The sequence below is a fragment of the Rosa rugosa genome, chromosome 3 (assembly GCF_958449725.1).
Source record: "Rosa rugosa chromosome 3, drRosRugo1.1, whole genome shotgun sequence".
NCBI lineage: Eukaryota > Viridiplantae > Streptophyta > Magnoliopsida > Rosales > Rosaceae > Rosa > Rosa rugosa.
This window is the reverse complement of record NC_084822.1, coordinates 48,643,404-48,666,103: the sequence shown is the minus strand read 5'-3', so window position 1 is coordinate 48,666,103 and position 22,700 is coordinate 48,643,404. Positions and strand designations below refer to the sequence as shown.

At 41.3% G+C, this 22,700-nt stretch overlaps 2 protein-coding genes and 1 pseudogene across 3 annotated transcripts; all 3 read left to right on the top strand.

Moving 5' to 3' along the window:
- The first annotated feature begins 8,641 nt into the window (after positions 1–8,641).
- On the top strand, positions 8,642–12,261 carry LOC133739115 (replication factor C subunit 4). 2 transcript variants are annotated; one of them, XM_062166837.1, is made up of 12 exons: positions 8,643–8,803; positions 8,898–8,976; positions 9,063–9,142; positions 9,512–9,634; positions 9,742–9,811; positions 9,900–9,973; positions 10,399–10,519; positions 10,640–10,702; positions 10,854–10,913; positions 11,471–11,596; positions 11,684–11,767; positions 11,973–12,261. In XM_062166837.1, exons 1-12 carry the CDS (start codon positions 8,760–8,762, stop codon positions 12,066–12,068), a joined length of 1,020 nt encoding a protein of 339 aa, XP_062022821.1. In that variant the 5' UTR covers positions 8,643–8,759; the 3' UTR covers positions 12,069–12,261. The 2 variants fall into 2 exon arrangements, with proteins under 2 accessions (XP_062022820.1, XP_062022821.1); XM_062166836.1 differs by having other exon boundaries at positions 8,642–8,803; positions 11,471–11,767.
- Positions 12,262–13,726: 1,465 nt separating this feature from the next.
- Positions 13,727–14,682, top strand: LOC133739262 (uncharacterized). The gene has a single exon (XM_062167006.1). It carries the CDS (start codon positions 13,810–13,812, stop codon positions 14,377–14,379), a length of 570 nt encoding a protein of 189 aa, XP_062022990.1. The 5' UTR covers positions 13,727–13,809; the 3' UTR covers positions 14,380–14,682.
- A 1,268-nt stretch (positions 14,683–15,950) lies between these two features.
- Positions 15,951–22,700, top strand: part of LOC133737866 (pentatricopeptide repeat-containing protein At1g77405-like) — a 9,263-nt pseudogene continuing 2,513 nt past the window's right edge.

Below are 22,700 nucleotides of genomic sequence, written 5' to 3'. Positions count from 1 at the left end.
CTCCAGCCGAGCCCAGGAGCCTTGCACGCAGCCCACAGGCCAGAAGCCCTGCGAGCAACCCAAAAGCCCAACGCCAGAAGCCCACTGACGCAGCCTCTGCCACGTCAGCAAGCTACATCAGCCAACCCAGTCAGCGGCCACGTCATCCAGTCAGCGGCCACGTCAGCAGTCAGCACCCACGTAAGCACAGTCACGCCGGTAAACTTCCGGCGACTTTTCCTGCCATTTTCCGGCGACTTTTCCGGGCATTTCCAGTGAGATTTTCTAGTGACTTTTTTAGGCCAAAATTTCCTGCGACCTATTTCAAGATATTTTTTACTAAATGTTCCCGTTTTTTTAGAGTTTTTTTAATTCAATTTCTCTTCTTTTTAGGGGACTTGCAACCTCCCTTCTTCTACCCCCCTTTCTTTATCATAGGGGAGACCAAATTAAGCCGAACTGTGGGGGTTCGTGCTCACTCCAAGCATGGAGCTTGTAGAGTCCTCCAAACTTAGAGTTTGTTGAGATAAAACAATCGACCGCAAACATCATTGTTTCAATCTAATCCAACGCTCTTGGAATCAAATTTCTTAGAAGCGACTACGCTCGGAAATTCCTAATTTCTTGGAAGCGACTACGCTCAGAAATTTTATTTGTTTTCGTGGTAGCCTTTTTCGCTCCGAAACTAACCCTAATTTCTTGTTCTCTTTCAGGATGAGTAACCTGAACAAATTGGACTTTGCTCCATTGGGAACAACTGGCTCTGAATATCACAGGTGGGTTCGTGATGTCCGCCAGCATCTCAAGGCCGATGGAATCCTAGATACGATTCTCTTGCCTAGCCATGACGTGCTAACTGTTGAGCAAGCTCAAGCTTTGGAAGCAAATAAAGCAGCCTTAGAGGCAAATAAGGCGAAAGCCATCATCCTAATGACTCGTCATATGGATGATTCGCTCCAGTACGAGTGTATGAATGAAGAAGACCCCATAAGGCTGTAGGTCTCACTCGAAGAAAGATTTGGTAACGTCTGTGACTCCCTGCTTCCTGACCTAAAAGTGAGATGGCATAGCCTCCGCTTCTGTGATTTCAAGTCAGTTCTTGACTACAACTCGGAAGCACTTCGCATTAAATCCTTAATGGAATTCTGTGGTAAAGAGATTACAGATGCGATGTTGATTGAGAAGACTCTCTCTACCTTCCCCGTCTCTGCATTGATGGTTGCTAAGAACTATCGAATCGATGTTGCTGCAGGACAGATCGCAAGGTTTCATGAGCTCATTGGAGCTATGAATGTCGCTGAAAAGTATGACAACATCCTTGTGAAGAACTATAATTCGAGATCCGTGGAAATAGAGCATATTCCGGAATCCAATTATAGTCGCGCCCCTAAGAGAAGGCGCCAAGAGCGAAACCCTAACCTTAGGGATACTTCTGGACGTTCCGGTCCATATAATCGCTCTACTTGGGAAGGTAACCGCCAATATAGGCGAAAAAGGAACCGAAGAGGTCAACGTGGAAAGAGAGAGGGAGGCAACGCCTCTGGCCATGTTGGTGGCGCCACCAACACTAAGAGCCATCTAAATGACGCTTTCAAAGCGCCTCAATCAATGGAGTTTGAGCAAAGAGATGTATGTTCTCGATGTGGAGTGTCTCATCATTGGGCACACATTTGTAGAGATCGTGAAGAAATCGTCACCTCCTACAAAGCATATTGTGAAGCAAGAGAAGCTCACTATATGGAACAAGAAGATCAAGAAGATGATCTAGAGTGAAGGGTTGAAGACTACAAATCTGGCTGGGATCAATAGATCGCCAATTCTGTTTAAGTCTTTATTTTTCCAAGAGATGTAATAGGCAATTGCCATATATTTTTGTAGTAGATGCCAATGGTTTAGTCTTTCTTCAAAGTAGGCTCACCCAAAGTAAGTGTGATGTCTAGGAAGGTTATGAGATTAGTGGTACTTAAGCGAGCCTTGCTCCACCGACATCTCTCTACTCATCTGGTCACATTTATTTTGGAATTACCGAAAGAAGATAGACGACTACCATTATTTTGCATTAGGTAGCATTTTGGATTAGATTTTCTTTGGTCAAAGAGACAATGATGTAACTCCGTTGGCTTATGAATAAAATTTCGAGTTCTTTTCATTATGACTCAATTTTGATTCTGAGCATATTACTTTGTGACTACGATGGCTGGGCCATCAGTATTAATTCAAGGACATGGAATAGCTCAAGTTCCACTTGCCAAATGGCACTTTGATTACTGTCATAGAAACTCTCTACGATCTTAGGGAAAATCGTACCCTATGAATAGCCAACGGATTCCATGCGAAAACGCATGTAGAGAACGGAAATGAGTTCCTTTGCAATACCTCTAATGATTGCGAACAAAGGCGCATCTTAGAGAAGTTTATGTGTCTCTCTAGTGGACTCTATGTCACTATTCGAGCTATTAATCCAATAAAATTTATGAGAGAAGATCTCTTAGATTTAGACACATATTGGCTTTGTCATGACATGATAGATCATCCTAGTCATGATAAGATGATCCGTCTACAAAAGACTTCACATGGACATCATTTCTTTCGAGCGAAATGAAGCATGAATCAAAAATTGATTTCTGGACTAAGTGTGACCGACGAGCTGCCTAGGGCACCACCTCCGTCCACCACCAGCCTAGGGCTGGCGCAGTCCCTATCCATGACGCCATGGATGGAGTCCATCATGGTGATGGCGCCCTAGGTGATGCTGCAATCACCAACTTGCTTCAAATAGCGTTTTAGACGCTCAGGCCCAACCAAAATTCTCATTGGTTGCTTCTAAAACCTCTCGCTCGTTTTACAAAGCCCGTTCCTTAGGGAAATTAGGATTGAGACCGTCCATGCAAAAGATATAAAAATACTCATTATGTTCTTACATAGAATCCGTGGACTAGTTCAACCAACTTGCGGACGTTTAAATATCATATGATGTTGGTTGACACGCAAACACGCTGGTCACGTGTTGTGCCATTGTCCACTTGTAAATGCTGCTTATGCTACACTCCTAGCAAATATCATATGACAACGGGCTCACTTCCGTCAATTGGACTTGACGATGCTAGAGAGTTTACATCGAAGACTTTCGATGGTTATTGTATTGGGACTGATGTTCGACATCATATTCTCATGAACACACCCAAACGGTCTCGCGGAAACGACTACGATGGTAGTCCGAACATTGGTAATGCGCACCAATCTCCTCATATCCGCTTGGGGTGATGTAATATCACATGCAGCTATGCTAATTCGTCTATGACCCACCGCCACTCAACCTACCTCTGCGTTACAGCTAGTGACTGGGTACAAGTATCGTACTTACGCATATTTGAGTGTGCCTTTATGTGCCAATTGCGTCGCCACAGCGCTCTATGATAGGTCCTTACAGACGAATGGGCAACTACGTTGGATTTGAGATTCCAACAATCGTCCGCCACTTAAATGCCTTTGCTAGGCGATCTCCTTACCGCTAGATTTGCGGATGTCACTTTGATGAGACAGTCTTCCCATCATTAGGGGGAGATAAGAACACAGATGTTCAGCAGGAACGACAGGAATTGTCGTGGTCTGTCCCCACTATGTCTCATCTCAATCTCTACTAAAGTGACGAGATCACACAAATATGCTGCAAACATGCCTGCAAGGAAGGACGTCCCTACGAGAGGACGTAGCGCCACCCTACACGGAGGTAGGCATGGCGCCAACGCCAAAGAGAGTGGCACTCCGGCGTTATAGGCCATGGCCTCAGCTAGGATGCGTGGGAGGCCCGTAGGTTCGAAGGATACCTTGGCACAACTCAATCCTTGGATCATCGATACTCAAAATCCGTCTCATGAGTATCTTCTAGATTATGGTTATAGTTGGGGGACGCATCAACGTCAGAACCTATTCCTGAGAATATAGAGCTCTATGAAACTTACACTAGTGTACATGAGACGTGGGATAGAAACTCCATCATAATTGATGATGTAGTTGCGCATGAGTTTGTTGAGTCAGATGATATCGAACCTCACTCCATTGATGAATGAATGCCAACGTAGAGAAATTTGGCCTAAATGGAAAGATGCGATCTAGGTTAAGTTGGATTCTCTAACGAAGAGGAAGGTTTTTAAGCCAGTGATGCCAACACCTCCTAACATAAAACCTATTGACTAATGGGTCTTCGTTAGAATGCGTGATGAGAAAAAGATATGGTAATCTCGCCTTATGGCGCAAGACTTCTCACAAAACGCCCTGGAATCGACTATAATGAGACATATTCTCTTATAGTGTAGTGGATGTCATTGCACTCCACTACCTTGTCAGTTTGGTAGTTTCCAAATAACTGAACATGCAGCTTACAAATGTGGTCACTACGTATCTCTATGGGGATCTAGATACGAAATACATGAAGGTTCATGGTGAACTTCATTTACCCAAGTCAAGTGGCTCTAGACCACGGAGCGCGTTTGAAATAAGATTGAAACGCTCACTAAAGTGACTACTTGATTGGGAAGGGATATGCCCACGCGTTTCTATAACAAGTTTCGGATTCTATCGCGGTTCATGTTGGACATGATCTTCATTGGAAGCCCTTAAAGGGTTAAGGGAAACCGCTGAACACTAGAAATCCGAGTTTGAGATGAAGGATTTTGGAAGAACACGATTATGCCTCGGTTTGAAACTTGAGCATCGTGTTGATAGATGCTTAGGCATTTTGACAACTTCAAACCTTCAAGCACCCCCATGATCATCCGTAGTCTTGATTCTGAAAAGGATCCTCTTCGTCCAAAGGATGATGACGAAGATGTGCTAGAGGTAGGAGTGCCTTACTTGAGTACAATAGGCGCATTATTGTACTTAGCTCAATGCACAAGACCAGACATCTCATATGTTGTGAACCTGTTAGCTAGGTATAGCTGTGCGCCAACGCGACGCCATTGGATTGGTGAAAAAAGATATCTTTCAGTACTTGAGATGTACGATTGATATGGGCTTGTTCTATCCCTATAGAGAGATGATGGATTCAGACCCATCACACACCAGGAACGCCGCCAACACTGGCCTGCGTCCTCTATCCCCATCCCAAAACAACATGTGTTTTGGAAGGTTTTGCTGATGTTGGGTATCTCTCTGACCCACACAAAAGTCTTCCCAAACTGGTTAAGTGTTCACCATGGGTAAAGACCGTGATATCTTGGAGGTCTACAGAAATAGAACCTAGTCGCTATATCTTCGAACAATGCAGAGATTATTGCTCTTCACAAAGTGGTTCGTGAATGTATATGGATTGGATCCATAATTACGCATGTTTGAACAATTGTGGTTTGAAGTCTACCACAGATGAGCCTACGAGCATATAGGATAATGCTGCTTGTTTTGAAGCAAGGGTGTATCAAAAGCGACAACACCAAGGATAATCAGCAACAACAAACTCTCCTCAAGATCAAAGTGAACTAGGTTCAATCTGAGGACAGTGTGGCAGGCTTGCTCACTAAGTCATTGCCTAAATTACACTTTCGAGGAACATGTTGGTAGCATCGTTTACGGAAGTTACCGAACTCCCATGACCGTTGTCATCAGGGGGAGATGTAGACATCAGGGGGAGATGTTTACATGTATGGTCTCGAAACGTGAATGGTGTGTTGTGCTCTTTTTCCCCTTCGACCGAGGTTATTTTTGTCCCACTGGGTTTTTGTTACTCGGCAAGGTTTTTAATGAGGCAGCTAGAGAAGCACCGCGTTTGGGCAACACAAGGGGGAGTGTTCAAGTAAAACCCTAATTTGTGTTTGGCCCAAACTCTAGGTTACTTGACCTAGTGGTAATAGGGTTTAATTAGAAGAATCTAGAGATTATCTTTCCTTGTATGATTCAGATTCTATGCATTGTAATTCTCTATATAAAGAGGCCCCTATTATCAATGAGAACACACAGCGATTTCCTCTCAATTCCCTTTTCTCTAAAACAGTACATTTATTATTATGTATAAAAGGATCGAGAATGAAGCTCTTCTAATGAGGGGACCACTTTAATAAGGACTAGTTGAGGACTTTCAAATCAACGGTTTGAGAGTCTTTCTCTCTCTCTCTCCTCCTCCTCCTAAAAACAAAATCTCGAAAAGCCGATCAAAATTTGATCCCTCATTTCCTCCCTCCTAACAACCAAATCCCAATCCCTGCTGCCGATGAAATCGACGACCAGGCCTTCTTCACTGGCGCCGTCCGATCCAAATCCGCATTCGCCCGCCTCTCCCTCGATTCCAAAACCAAACCCAAACTCAAAATCTCCTTCCTCTTCCTCACGAACTCCGTCCTCTGTTTCGCCCCGCAATACTCGACGATCCGGCCAATGTCTTCTTTGCCGTTCTCTCCCAATACTGCGTCCCTCTCCATTCGTTCCGGTACGTTTACCACTAGCTCTTCACCTCCACCACTTTTGACAATCTGGGCCCGCCACCGAGTCCGACTCCTAGTTGACTCGGATGAGAGTGAAGGTCAAGTACAAGAGCTTTTATCGAAATCCTGTCCAAATCAACCTGTCTCTGAAAGCGGTACGCTGCTAGGGGAAGGTACACCATGATGCCCGAGGTCCCTTTCAACCAATTCTGGGTCAGCTCGCAGCTTGTCTTACCCATATGCCGGCACACATTGTTGGTTTTGAAGGATCGGCAATTGTGGATGGGTGTACCCGGAACAACACTACTTTCCAAACCTATTGTCGATGGTGGATCCGGATGGGTGTACCCATTATATTCTGGCGGATCGAAGTTTGATCGGCTTTTATGGGTTTTGTTTTTAGGAGAGAGAGAAGTAGAAAAAAAAAATTAAAAAAAAAAAGAGAGAGGAAAAAGGAGAAAAATAAATAATATATATACAAAAGAGGGGGTATAATAGACATTTTTAGACCTATCGTGTGAAAATTAGATAGAATAATGACTAAAAAGCAAAGTATAGGGAGTACTACGTATTTTGTCCTTTTTTTGTAACGATCAGATACAACAAAAAATTTCAAGTGGTTGAGGTTTTTGTAATGGAGCTTAGTTCTCTTGGGTCAAGTTGAAAATATCGCTTTTTGAGTGTGAGTTTTTATCATTGAAGATATCTCTTTTTGATTAGGAAAAAATTATTACAACACAAAGAATTCTTGGGTTAATTGGCATTCCATTTTCACACATTTTTTGTTTACGCTCTATATTGTTTCATTCATGACATTCTAATTTGTTGCGAGCATGATTTTCCTATGTTGTTCAATCCATCTCGCATGACACCGCTCTTCACAAAACTAGATTCCACAAAGTTTATTGTCTTAGTCTATAAGGTGGTGGAATTTCATTAGCAATTCATGTATTAGTTATTCCAGCCAATCTTTTGTAATATTATATGATATTTACTAATAAAAATTATATGCACGATTTTTAAGATATTGGAGTAAACTAATACCATAAGTCATAGATTAATTTATTATTGATTAGTTAGTTTTATTGTTAAATCACTAAGGAAAATATGGGAATTTTGAAAAAGATAATCTAGATAATCCCTAATTTTATATTTCACTCAACAAGTTAATTAAAGAGTACATCTTTTTCCCCCATCTGGTCTGGGCTTCTGGGTCATACCGGAGTACAGAGACTTGGGAGGGCAGCTTTCCGACCGGCTACACAAGAGAGCGGTTCGCTACAAGGGAGGCGTTGGGCTCGATCGAGGTCGCTGGTGGTGAGGAAGCGGTCGGTCAAGTCGAGGCAAGGCAGCGGGTCCGGCGCTCTGGTGCACTTTCGATGTGGTGGTCCAAGGGTTTGCCGCTGGAGGACATGATGGCGGCGACAACGAAGAAGCAGAGGTGCAGAGAGGCTCCTCCTCTGTTTGCTTGGGGTTGGGCCTGGGCTCAATCTTGGGCTGATGGGGCAAGGAGGCTTTCCTGCTAGACAAAACTTGTTTTGGGTTTGGGCCTACGGGCTTGGTCTCAGGTCAAGGCAGTCTGGGCCCTAATGTATTAGGGTATTGAGCCTGTGTAAGGTTGGATAAACTTCTATGAGTCTTCTATGACGTTTCTAGTATCTTGTTTGTACCACAATTGCGTGATTGATAAGTGAGGGCTAGTTGAATGATTTCTTTTCCGTAGGAGACGAGGTTTTTTCATTCTTGTATAGGCTCGCTTAAATGTGAGCGTCCTAGAGATTTTAATGATCTGCTCTAGCTTAGGTAGGTAGTTCGGATTTTCTTGCCGGATTTCTCATGTAAGTTCTCGTAGACTCTAGCCTTTGGCTGTTGATCTAATGCATTCAACTTCTATTTCAAAAAAAAAAAAAACACAAGTTAATTAAAGAGTATAGGTTGATATCAACTACGTAGTAGATAAATATGCATTGGTCCATCGATTATCAAGGCCGTGGCATAGTCGTACAGAAGGCAAGTTATTTGTAGGTGTAGAGAATAAATGTTTCCATATTGTACTAAAATATTCAATATATTATTCGTAGCCACGTATTGTTTTAGATTATTAACGTTCATGTAATCTTACAGGGATATAACCTATTTATTATTGTATCCCTCAAATCCAAGTTTTGTTCATCATCAATTAATTTAAATGGAAGACTTTTAGACCGGTATGAAATATCAGTATATGGGCTTGAACCCATTTAGAGGCCTGCGCCCAACAAGACTTTTCGTTCACATATGATATCATCGTCCCTCTCAAGTCTTAGCCAAAGCGGGAAAAAGCCCTACTGAGGTTTCAGGCGGGAATCTTGGAGAAAGAGATCGATGGCGCCATTGGTCCAGAGCTCTCAGCCATGGGTCGAAAAATAGTACACTCCTATCACTCCCAGTAATTACACAGCTCTTAATTTCATTCTGGATATTAATTCAGTTTCATTTCGATTTTTGATTTTTCGTGGTCAGTCGGCCGAAGCAAGTGAAAGATGTGGCTCAGCAGGATGAGGTGGTCCGCGTCCTCACCAACACCCTAGAGACCTCAAATGTAACAACCCTTCAGCTTTGCAAAACCCTACTGCTATTATTTGATGGAATTTCTGTGCTTATTGTTTTGGGAATTGGGGTTTTCAGTGTCCTCATATGCTCTTCTATGGCCCGCCCGGCACCGGAAAAACCACCACCGCTCTCGCCATTGCCCACCAGCTTTTTGGGTTAGACTCTGTATTGAATGAACTTGAATTAAAAGGATTGTATGCTTTTTACTCTTTGTAAATTTGTTTCCTCAAATTAAGGCTTGTCATGATTCATGAAATAATCAAATGTGTGACTGAGGTAGTAGATATTGGATTGGACTTTGATCACTCTAATATGTGGTTTTGTGGCTTGAGGGGGATTATGCGATTATGTGGGAGTTCAAGTGAACAATAGGAGTAACAGCAGTATCCAATTGTCTATATCATTTTAGTCATATTTCAAATTCTTGAATTGGGTTTTTTTTTTTTTTTTTTTTTTTTGTCCACACTACCATGAAGTTTTATTGGTTTTGTTTGATTTTGATTTTAATAACATTCTCTCTGCAGACCTGAACTCTACAAGTCTAGAGTTTTGGAGCTCAATGCAAGTGATGATCGTGGGATCAATGTTGTTCGGACAAAGATCAAAGACTTTGCTGCTGTCGCTGTGGGTTCTGGTCAACGACAGGGGTATATTCTCATAGCTATAAAAACTATTATCTCCATTTTTTAGTTCATATATTCTTCTTTTCCATTTTTTTTTTACACATTTATTCTCTCTTTCTTCACTGCTTCAGGGGTTACCCTTGTCCACCATTTAAGATCATTATTCTTGATGAGGCGGATTCAATGACAGAAGATGCTCAGGTATGCTTGTTAAATGTTCATTACCTAGTAGTTTTTTTTTTTCTGTAAGAAGTATTACCACTGGTATCTCACACATTCTGTTATGCAGAATGCCCTAAGACGTACAATGGAAACTTACTCCAAAGTCACAAGATTCTTCTTTATATGTAATTATATCAGCAGGTGCAGTTTCTTTAGTCTTTACTTTGTTTGATTTGGCAATAGTAATTCTGTTTCATATTCTTGTTTTTACTTATAATTTTGGTAATTCAAATATCTTTCGACCGTCTTTTGAGGGTGCGGTGATAAAATACATTTGAAGAATTTGGGTTTGTTTGGAGGGATTCGTATGCATTGTCATGGTCAATTCACAGTTCTTGGTCATTTGCTCTCCTTCATGAAATTGTTTTGAAAGAACTTGTTAAAGTATTTTGAGGCAAGTAACTGTTGCTGTATATTTGTATAGTAGTCGTCTGTAGAAAGCGTAGTTGAAATGCACCATAAGGGAGGTTTCACATGATGTCTTTATCTTTTGTCATGAAATTGGAATATACATGAATGAAGGGTAGGTGTTGCTGCTTGGTGATCTATGTGGTTGTATTTTGTAGGATCATAGAGCCACTTGCCTCAAGGTGTGCAAAGTTCAGGTTTAAGCCACTTTCAGAAGATATAATGATCACCCGTGTACTGCACATTTGCCAAGAAGAAGGACTTGACCTGGAGCCAGAGGTATGCATGTCATGGCTAATACCTTGACTTAGATATGGTGGTTGGTTTAAAATTTGGGTTCTTTGCATCATTATTAGGTTTTTGACATCATCTTAATGTAACGTACTATTGCTGTTGTAGGTTCTGTCAACACTAAGTTCTATCTCACAAGGTGATCTTCGTCGAGCTATCACATATTTGCAGGTAAGTTGTGCTTGGTCAATGAAGGATTGTATCACGAATTTGATCAGTAATCATCAATAAACTAAAACTTTGGATTTAAGTGTCATTGGCCATTGTAATTTCAGCATCTAAAGTTGCTGTATATCTAAATTGTACTTTTGGAATATTGCAGTCAGCTGCTCGCTTATTTGGATCTTCTATTACTTCAAAGGACCTGATTAGTGTCTCCGGGGTAAGTAAAAAGATACTTAAACATGAGGATGATTTTATACTAGCTTCTTTGTTGTTAGTTATGGTTGGGATGACCTTGATGTTGTAGTTCAATGTCTGTAGTTGCAAAAATGGCAATGACTATTTCTGGAAAAATAGGGTGTTTTGGGACGGTTGAACTTGAAGTTGCACCCCTGCTCAACTAGTTCTTTGATGCCAATTTTGAGCAAATTTTGGGATAAGACATTGTCGTCCAAAATAACCACCATGTGTGTGATAACCCTTGAATATATCTACTTTCTTGTTTTTTGTAACTGGGCCAACTGAAGAAATTTGTTATAGAGGTACAGTTCTAGTGTTTCACGCCTTCAGCCATCAACCCAGTGCTAGTGTTTCGCTACAGTGGTCATATGGCCTAGGGATGGGAATCTCTCGATTTAGTCCTGGCATTAAGCATTTAACATAAAATGGCCCCTCTTAGGATTTAATCCAGTCATGTGTATGACAGCCCAAGACTTAAAACTTCAGTCTTACATCAAAGCCCTTCTTGTCCAAATATCTAATATTTCAGTTCTTCAGGTAATTCCACAAGAGGTTGTCGATTCATTTTTTGCTGCTTGCAGAAGTGGCAACTTTGATTTGGCAAACAAGGAAGTCAACAATGTAATTGCAGAAGGATATCCAGTCTCCCAAATGTTTTCACAGGTTCCATGTTTGCTCTTTTACTTTTGTTGCTCTGAGTTCATAATGCTTGTCATAGAAATATGGATACTAATAGAATGTTGCTTCCAGTTGTTTGAGATTGTGGTTGGAGCAGATGATATATCAGATGAACAGAAGGCTAGAATATGCAAGAAATTGGGCGAAGCAGATAAGGTAACAATGGACTATTTTAACATTTCATAGGCATGTCACAAGTGTTGGTTTTTTAAGTTTTGATTTCAGTTAAAGCTGAAATTCAGCCGGTTACCTAAAAACAATGATCTTCTCACAATCAACTCCACTTTTAGAATTTTGATTAGAAACAATACAGGCTGGCCTATATTGTGCAAAGATTTATTTTGGTCCTGGTATTTTGCAGCGTCTTGTTGATGGCAGTGACGAATACTTGCAGCTGCTGGATGTTGCAAGCAGCGCAATGCGAGCTATCTGTAACATGCAAGAAGAATTCTCTTAAGTGAATCATTTCAGAACTCAGATGCAGGTGTTTTCTGTATTGTAGAAACTAGTTATTGAATATCTTTTGCTGGAACATAATGATGTTGTGAAATAGACGGAGCACTAGCTAATGTTTATTATCTCTTAACATGCGATAGCTTATTGGATTAATGGATTTAGCAGTGAGCATGGGAGACATGGTTAGTGGTTTACCGTTAATTTTACAGGATTATGATTAAGAAAACAGTATAATTGAGTCTGTTTCACGTTAACATAATGAACCCACCATTGCAGTACTATATATACTTTTTGTCCCATCACTGAGACTTTAAGATTGCTGTCTCGAGTTATTCTTAGATTTGAGAAAAGGACACACTTGAGAGTTCTTCCCTGAACAAAAGTCCGTGAAAGGAGCTCAAATTTATTTGAATTCACGAGCAGGAAATCCTTGAGACGTTGGCAAACTGTGAAACCCGTGCCCTACCGTATTGTTGGTGTACAGTATTATGGTCATATCAGTTGCTTTTGTTTTTTCAGATGTTGTGTGTGATCAATTTAGAATTTGAACTGTATCAATACGGCCAATCTGGACATGCTACCATGTAATTCATCTAAACTTCCATCAAATAGGGCATAACACGCACGGTCCGATTTCCCATATGTCATTCATGTAGGCGTGTAAGTCTAGTAATAGCGATGATTTATTATTTGTGTGTCAGTGTGCGTAACTCTAGCAAGTAGTAATAGCGATGGTACCACATTTCTGTCGCACCTGAAATATGAGAGTTCAAATTCTTCTCTCTCGCTCTTGTCTTCCTTGTCCAAAAAGTAGAATGCGGTAGTCAAGTAAATCTCTCGAGTTATACTTGGATTTGAGAAAAGGACACACTTGAGAGTTCTTCTCTGAACAAAAGTCCGTGAAAGGAGCTCAAATTTATTTGAATTCACGAGCAGGAATTCCTTGAGACGTTGGCAGTTTACTTGGGCAAACTGTGAAACCCGTGCCCTAATGTATTATTGATGTTGTGTGTGATCAATTTAGAATATGAACTGTATCAATACGGCCAATCTGGACATGCTACCATGTAATTCATCTAAACTACCTTCAAATAGTGCATGATACGCCCAGTCGGATTTCCCCACATGTCATTTATGTAGGCGTGTAAGTCCAGTAATAGCGATGACTTATTATTGATGTGAGTAACTCTAATGAATAGTAATAGAGATGATATCACATTTCTGTCGCACCCCAAATATCAGAGTTTGAATTCTTCTCCCCCGCTCTTGTCTTCCTTATCCAAAAAGTAGAATACTTCTGAAGCCCATCCTTGTATGTCACAATCTAATCACCCTCCAAATACGCTAGTCAAGTAAATCACATAAGCACTAAGAGCCAGTCACTAGGCACACATGACTTCAACCAATTCCTACCCGTGGTGGACTCTGCTAGTCTCAACTAGCAAATGTCACGTCTAAATTCCCAATCATGGGACCAAAAAACGTAATGCCTCTAGACCAATGTTACACTCTATACCACATGGCTTTCCGTTATTGCATGATTGAAATTTCTTTGGGCAATTTTATAGATTAAGGTCATGTACTTGACTAGACCAATGACCGATCTATATAGTAGTAGTGGCCGACCCAACCACTTGATTTCCCTCTAATCTCGCCGGGTCCAACCTTTGAATTTTCTCCACACATTAAAACCCTCACTGTCTATATAAACCCTATCACCATTTTAGTGTCACACAGCAACCATGGCGATTGATGAGTATGATTTCACAAAACCAGGAGCTATCCCATTTCAATGGGAAATACGCCCCGGCGTACCCAAAGTCCAACACCAAAAACAACCACCACCACCACCGTCACCGCCACCGCCACCACAAACTTGTGATTACGATCTTAGTCCTCTCAAACCGCCACCAGCCGGGTTCGTTTTCGTGCCTCTAGCGGAGCCACGGACCCGGTCGTTTCGTTTGGGTTCTGCAACCCGATCGCGTTCAGAGCGGTGGCGGTTTGAGCAGCCCAATATGCTGGCCCGGCGACCCGAGATTGTTTCGTCACCGGGGTGCTTCTTGTCTCCTCTGCTAAGGAGAAAGCTGATGAGCGGGAAAAAGGGGAAGAGTGGTGGTGGTGCAAGAACGGTACCCGAACCCGACTGCAGTTCTGACCTTGAAACACTGGCCCGGTGGTCGCTTTCTTCCCGGAAATCGCTGCTTTCGCCGTTCCGTGACTCACCGACGTCGATGTCGTCGTACTCGTCCTACCAGTCGTCCCCGCGACCCGTAAGCGACGCAGAGTGGGCCGGGTTCGGACTCTTCTAGCAAGCTTGCATGGCTTTGAATCAAGTTTGAATGGTCAAGAGGTTTTTACAGTCATATTCTGGTGTTGTAATTCCAAAGCACTAAAGCAGCATGGTTAATATTTGCTCGCTTGTAGTAAAAGCATCTTTTCTTTTTACCTGTTTGCCTCTTCCAATCCATTATGTAGTATTATAGTTAGTCAACTCACAAGATTCAAGATCTTGAAATGTAGTTGTGGAAAAAGGGAAGCCACTGGGAAGGATGAAGTATCACTATCGGACCTCCATAAGTTGAAAAGGAAATAAAGATGAAGATGCCTCACTCTTTTTTCTTCTCAAGGGATTAAAGTCCCCGTTTCATGGAAGCAAAATCCCCTAAATTGTGGGATCACAATTATTGTGTAAAATTATGTCAAACCTCACAAACACTAATCCCTCCAATCATGATTATTTCAGGGATTGAAATTGAAAAACTTATGGATGCAAAACTCCCCAAATTGTGTGATTTAAAATTAGGCTAGAGCCTAGATTTTTCCATAATAGTAAAATGCGAAATTTATAGATGCTAAGTCCCCTAAATTGTGTGATTTAAAATTAGGCTAGATTTTTCCATAATAGTAAAATGCGAAATTTATAGATGCTAAGTCCCCCAAATTATGGGATTAAAATCCAACAAAATAGCCTTAGTTCTAGGCTTGAACTAAGAAATTAGGGATCACTATACCACATGGAGGAAGATCTCAATTGATACTAGTATGATAAATCGTCAATCATGAAAGACATCTTTCACCGGGTCATTTAGGTCTAACAATTTCAAATTAACATATTCCCCATGAAGCAAATATACTTCAAGGACTCCCGCTATTCGTAGGAATCATTTTAATAGACCTGGGCATTTTAGCCCGAAAACCCAGACCGAATAGGCCCGGACCTTCAGGTCAGGGCCGGGCTTTGAGGAAAAAAAATACACAAAAAAATAAAGCCCGGACCATTTGTGTTTAAACCGTCCGGTCCCGGGCCCTGATATTCATAAGCCTGAAAGCCCGAAGAAAAGCCCGACAAATATAACCCTACATTCTTTAGTATATTGTCTTAACTAAGACCCTTGACTTCAGTCAACATTCAAAAAATCGCAGCCTTCTTCTGCAACCCCGACCCTTTCCCAAAATCGCAGCCTTAATCTGGCATAGTCCCATCTGCAGCCTTCGTTTTAGAAACCCAGCATTCGCGATTTCGATTCCTAGCAGTTCGAACCCAGCAATCGATTCGTAGAATTTCCTAGCATTCGCGATTTCGAGCACTGAGTTTTCCCAATTTCCAGAAACCCAGCAATCTATAGCATCTGCAGCCTTCGAGTTCTTCGATTCCTGACCTTCTTCGATTACTAACTCAATTCCTTAGCCCTCAATTGATTCATAGCTTACTTGATTTCGAATTCGAACAAGTACCTAGTTTTCCCAATTTCCAGAAACCCTGCAATCCCTAGCCTTCAATCCCTTCTGGCCTTCTTGGATTACTAACTCAGTAACTCGAAACCCAATCCCTTCAGTTTTCCATTTCGAAGCCTCTCTTCATCACTTCGGGTCTTTGGCAATGGAACCCAAAGCAGCTGGTGTTGGCGAGTTGGTGGTGGCTTACAGCTTGTCTGAGGGCGATGATGATAGCGAGCCGGCAGGTGCTGCGACTGGCATGAAGAGAAAGAGAGAGTCTGGGAGCAGTAGCAACAGCCGTTGAGAAAGGTACAACTGTCCCTCTTTTCTGTTAATTATTTGGATTGTTTTTCAGTTCATAACTTTCTGCCAATTAACTTGCAGATTATCAAAACAGAGCCCCAAGTCCTGCTGTGGCAACTTCAAAGCCTCCAAAGCATCCTAGGGTCCCAAAGGCTGCAAGGACAACAACATCTACTTCTAAAGGTGTGATTTGGGTTCATTTTAAGCTTTGTTTTGTGCTTCTGTGCTTGTTGGGTTCATTTTAAGTAGTATGCTTGATTTTAAATCTTCCTTTCCTAAGTGGCCTTCTAAGGTATTCTACTTTATGTGTGTTATCTACTCCCATTGTAAATCCTCAGTTTTTGTGTTAGTGAAGCATTGAATGAGCATCCTTTATTTTGCAGGACTTGGCAACTCTAGTTCCAAATCTTGAATCGCCTGGTGTTGATCTTCTTTGTGTAAGTTGTTTACAAACACTTGCTGCACCTCTGTGATTTAATAGTGGGTTCTACACGTGTCCCTGGTCAGTTTCACTAAGTTGTTTGTTCTGGTATATTGAGAGTTCGTGAGTTCTCCTTGTTCCTGAGATGTCCTAAGCTTTGGTTTCAAACATTATTTTTTACTTGGTCATAAATAATTTATTTGCCTATTTGGTTTGGAACTTCATGTGGTCTGTAATTTGATTAGTACTTCAGTTCTTCAGTTGGTTTTATTTAAACTTTGAACTTTTGAAGTTGGAAACTTACTTCTTCAGTTCTTCATTCATACGTTTGAATTTAAACTTTGAAACTTCATTTGTTAATTTGTACTTTGTAACTTTGAAGTAGCTATGAAGCTTGGATGTTATTCTCTTCATTTTGTACCTTAGTTTGTGACACTGATTTGTATGATGTTATTCTCTTCTTTTAGACCCAGAAAATCTGAAACCTTGATGAAATTGTGGAGAAAATGAAGAATGTCAAAATTGGACTTTTGGGCCCGAAAACTCGGCAGGTCCGGCCCGTTCATTTACGGTCCGGGCCTTCACGGTCCCTATACCTGGAAAACTTTATTTGAGCCCGGCCCGAATAAAACGGGCTTGGTCCCGGGCCTAGCAAAATGACATGTGGTCCCGACCCGTGCCCAGGCCTACATTTTAATAACTTTTAAACCACATGGAATCCCAATGGTGGGTCTAAGAGCCCAAAAGTGTATGAACCCAAACTTACACTAACCCAACAACGATGGGTTGGATCCTTAACTTCAAACCCAATATAAACCCATCATCCTTCATGACCTCCATGTTCAAATTTCAGACACCTTCTGCCTTCCCTCCCAGTCTCCCATCAAGTCCCAACCCCAACCAGCACTCAGAACAACTCCAACAATGGCATCCCAGCTCCCCATCTTATCAAACCCAGAATTCACATAACTCATTTTGCATCATCATTCCTTCTTAATCTCCCACCAATATAACCAAAACAAATTAAATGCAAACTATGAACCACCCAAAACTTCTGAACCGCAATTACACACCTCTAGTGAACCAAATCCTCACCTTTAGACCCAAGCCCCTCAATTTCAGCCACCCACCTCTCAACCATGGACCCCCAACTCAATCTCCCAAATCCTAGCCTCCATACCCAGATTCTTCTTCCAGTCCCCTTGCTCCATCGGCTGCCAGGCCAGTTTCCGACACCGTGCTCCGTTAAAGAAACGCAATCTCAGGCAAGAAACATATAAATTCCACAATGACATGCTCATTCTTGGCCCAGCTGCCCACAGAGACCTCAACAAGGTCAATCTGGGTGTGGACAAAGCACTCCAATTTTACTACCGGGTCGAAACCCATTTCGGATTCAACCACAATAAGCTAACTTGCAGAGATATGGCTATCGTTTTGACTAAAGCGAATCGGTTGAAGGTCCTCTGGGATTTTCTCAAAGACATGTAAAAGAGAGGGAGTGGTGAAAGCCCTATTGTTACGACACAGTCCATCACCTTTTTGATGAAATGCCTAGGAGAAGAGGGGTTGGTTAATGAAGCATTGGCGGCTTTCTATAGAATGAAACAGTATCATTGCAAACCGGATGTGTATGCATATAACACAATTATTTACGCTCTTTGTAGAATTGGGAATTTTAAGAAGGCCCGGTTTTTGCTGGAGCAAATGAAGTTGCCCGGGTTTAGATGCCCGCCGGATACATTTACTTACACGATTTTGTTCAGCTCTTATTGTAGATATGGGTTGGAGACTGGGTGTAGGAAAGCTACTAGGAGGCGGTTGTGGGAAGCAAACCACATGTTTCGGAATATGCTCTTTAGAGGGTTTGTTCCTGATGTTGTCACTTACAACGCTTTGATCAATGGTTGTTGCAAGACTTACAGGATAGAGAGGGCGTTGAAGTTGTTTGAGGATATGAAGAAGAGGGATTGTACCCCCAACCGTGTTACTAATGATTCGTTTATTAGATACTATGCTGCTGTTAATGAGATTGATAAGGTTGTTGATATGTTAAGAATGATGTAGAGGCTGAATCATGGATTAGCCACTTGGAGTTCATATACTCCAATCATTCATGCCTTGTGTGTGATAACATGGAAGCCATGATTGCGAAATCAAGCTCTGTAGCTATGGCTTCAGTGAATAAGAATAGAGGATTTGAGAGGAAATTTTAGCAGAGCTTCGCTATTGTTATTACCAGCCTTCATAAAGCATTACAACCTGATGCTATTTATAGCAAAATCAAATCCTTTATCACTATGCAAACTCTAACAAACTATTACAGCCTGTCACTATAACAACCATGCCACACCACCTTGAACACCTAGAAGCAACATACTCGTTAACACCTCCCCTCAATCTTAGTGGGGGTTAGCACACTAAGATTGCTGCACTGCTCAATAGTTGCCTGAACATTCAGGGCAGTGAATGTAGGTGGAGGAGCAGCATAGTGAAAAGAGTTGTTGGATCTCCGATGACAATCAAAAGCAATGTGCCCTCTTTTTTCACAAATTTGACAATCAACAATAGAGGGTGAAGTATTATTGTCAGACCTCCAGTAGCAAATGACTACTGTATGCCCTCTCTTGCGACAAATCTGGAACTCTGATATAACATTGTTTCCACTACTGTAACCACTAGAAACATTGTTGCCATTGTTTCTTCCTCCATTATCTCTCCTCTTATTATCACCAAAGCTCCTGTTGCCTTTGTTACCAAAGTTCCTATAGGTGAATTTACCATTTAAAGTCCCATTGTAGTAATTCCCATTGTTGCTCAAATTCTCATTTTGAATGTTGTACCTGCCTTGAGAGAATTAATGAAGTATTTGGTACCTGTGAGACAAAATCTTGTTGCATTGGTGCATTACTGCATGTGCCACTGTTATTAGAGAATCCTTGCTTCTGAGAATAATTGTGCTGAGGAACAGAACCATAGCCACCATTTTGAACCATTTGACCACCATTTTGAGCTATGAACCCACCATTTTGAATCATAGAATTACCATTCTGTGTTGCTTAACCATAAGGTGGAACAGATGCTGAAAATAAATTTCCATTTCCAACATTGTTGCTCAACAAATATCCAGAATTAGGTGTAGATTGTGGAACACCAATATTTTGGGTGAATGGAACCATTTCTTGACAGTTTGGGGCAGCAGTAGGCACAATAAGAATTGAACTTGATACCATGTTGTTCTGTGGTATCCCAAAATGTGTAGTGAAAACAGGTGATGGCGCATAATAATGATGAACATTGGAACCAGAAGATGATGTGGTGAAATGATTATAAGCAGGTATACCAGATAGCACACTAGTATTGGTAACATTAGGCAAGAAACCAGCATGCTGATGTAGCATTGTGTAAAATAGGTGCCATAGAACAATTACCAGTATACTGAGATGACAAGTGTAATAACCTCGATTTTCAATCGAGCAATACTTGGCGGCAGTTTTATTCAATGAAGTATTCATTTCGATTTGGTAGAAAATAAAATTACGTCAAATCTCAATTGTTAATTTCGTAGCAAGGATTAATCAAATTACACTACATTAATCATTGCTGTACCTTCTTAATCTGGTTTTATCACAAAGTGTAGTGGCATTACTTTGTTTTAAAGAAAACTTAAGCGTGCTGTGTGTTTCAAATAGGACGAGAAGAAGTGCGACACTAGTTGTTTTATACTCTACAATTACTGATGGTGGTGTACCAGCTCCAGAAGAAAAGAAAGAAAATTGTTTCTCTCTCTCTCTCTCTCCCCCTCTCGGCCGAGACGATTTCAAAACAGAGCAGAGGCTCTCCAAGCTCTCTCTCTCTCCTCAGATCACCTCAAGGCCTCAGACCACATTCCACACCTTCGTCTCTTCCTTTCGCAGCTTCCAGTGACAGCCTTAAGCCCTGGAACGACCGGCAGCGGCGGCGGAGAGCCGGTTTGTTTAAAACCCCGTTCTGGTTTCAATCAAGATATCTCACGCTACCGGCCACCGCTCCTTGCCAAACTTCATCCTCGTGCTTGCCTTAACCTCCCGAAGCCCCCAGAAGCAGCCTTGCACGGCGGCGCAACCCGTAGCAGCAACTACAAGTCAACCCCGCCAAGAACGAAACCAGAGCTATCGATCCAAATATCTCGAGCTACAGGACGTCATTTTGAGTGATTCTTGAACCAGTGAACTTGTCTTGAAGTTCTAAACAACTATACAGAAGGAATAGAAGCGTTTAGTTGAAGTTTTTACGTCGAAATCAGAGATCGCCGGTTTCTGCAAATTCTCGCCGGATTCTGGGAATTTTCCGGCCACCTTGACTATTCTGGTAATTTTTCGACCTCTTCCCGTTATTTTCTGATCTTGAGCTAGTTATGAGAATCGATCAGCATGTTAAGATAAAGAAGTGCAGCCCGTCCCCGACACCATTGGCGGTGGTCTGCGGTGGCTCTGCCACTAACTCCGGCGGCCCTTTCCGGCCACCTCCGGGGGTCAAAAATATGGTTTCTGTACATTTTTAGATTCTACATTTCAATACGATCTTGTCGATATATTATACGCAATTTTTGGATATCGTATGATTAAGTTATGAATTTTACGTTTCGATCAATTTCGATCGTTCGATTCATGATTTGTGAAGATCGGACCGTCTGATGGGCTTGTAGTTTAGATATATTGATTGTATGACTGTTCCAGTGACTTTGTGTGGTCATGGGCAAAGATCCGACCGTTGGATCTTCGTATAAATTGTAAAAAGATGATTCGGAAGGCGATTCGTGAGAATCTGACCGTCGGATTTTCGTATAAGTTTGTGGAGATGTTTGTAAGGTCGATTCAAGAAGATCCGACCGTTGGATCTTCGTGATAATTTAGGAGGATGATCCTAAGGGCGATCTGTGAAGATCTGACCGTTGGATCATCGTTTAATTTCGATCCGACCGTTGGATCGTCGTTTAAGTATGTTTATGAGTTGTTGGCCAAGTTAAAATCATATTGGATTAGGTGATCGACGGATTGATTTGGCGAACGATTCGTAAAATCGTTGTTTTAGCTATTAAGAAGACGCAGCTGGATTAGAGGTGAGTAAATCGCACATGGTTCATTTACGAACCGAAATTCAGTGATTTATATTCAATTGTGAATTTGTGGAAATTGTTTTTAAGAAAATAAATATTTGTTTTAAATTATATGGACTTGTTCAATTACGGTCCATAGGTAAGTAAAATGTATTTAAACTATAAAATGGATTTCTTGATTTTTGTTGCTGTGAACTATAGTTGGTATTAGTGGTCATTCCTGTGAGGGTGACTACGTATATATATATATATATATATATATATATATATATATATATATATATATATATATTTACGTGGAAAATATATTGGATGGTGTGGCATTTGAGAAGTGTGGAATTGATTTAATTGATTTACCATTTCAAGCATTACTCTTTCAAAAATATAAATTATAGTATATTGTTGAGTTGTTTTTGATGAAGAGTAATTGAGTAAAGTGTGATAATTGAGTCGTGTGGATTGATTAAATGATAGAGTCTAGTACTCTATCACATTGATGATTGAGGCAGTTATTATCGTAGGTTTGAACCTCGGCCAAGGTGACAGGCTACGATTCAGTTAGAGCTCTAGTCTGTCTGCCATTGTACTTCTTGGGGGATAACTGCGAGTTATCGCACCCTTGGGTGCAACGTACTGCTTGGGGGATGACTTTGTGTTATTGCGCCCTTGAGTACAATATACTTCTTGGGGGATACATAGTATTATTGCACCCATGGTATATTTTAGTGTAAAAGAAAGTGCGGGGTTGTTCTTTCTTAGTCGTTCAGTGGAACTTGAATTGATAAGAAAAGTTTTGTTGTTTCTTAGTGATCATTGTGAGATGTGAATTGATTGATGCTTGAAGTGACGTTATGCACTTCAATTACTTATGCTAAGAAATACTTGAGTTGAAATTGTTAACTTAATTGTGCAATTCTTAAATTTACTCATACGGGCTTTCAAAAAGCTTACCGGGTTTTGTGTTGTTGCAATCCCGGTACACTATTCAAACGGTGTAGCGGATAATCCTACAGGTCAGGAGAATCAGGGCGGTGATCGTGCGGTTTAGAGTATTAGTATTTGTTTTACAACATTTGTATTTGTGAGGTAAG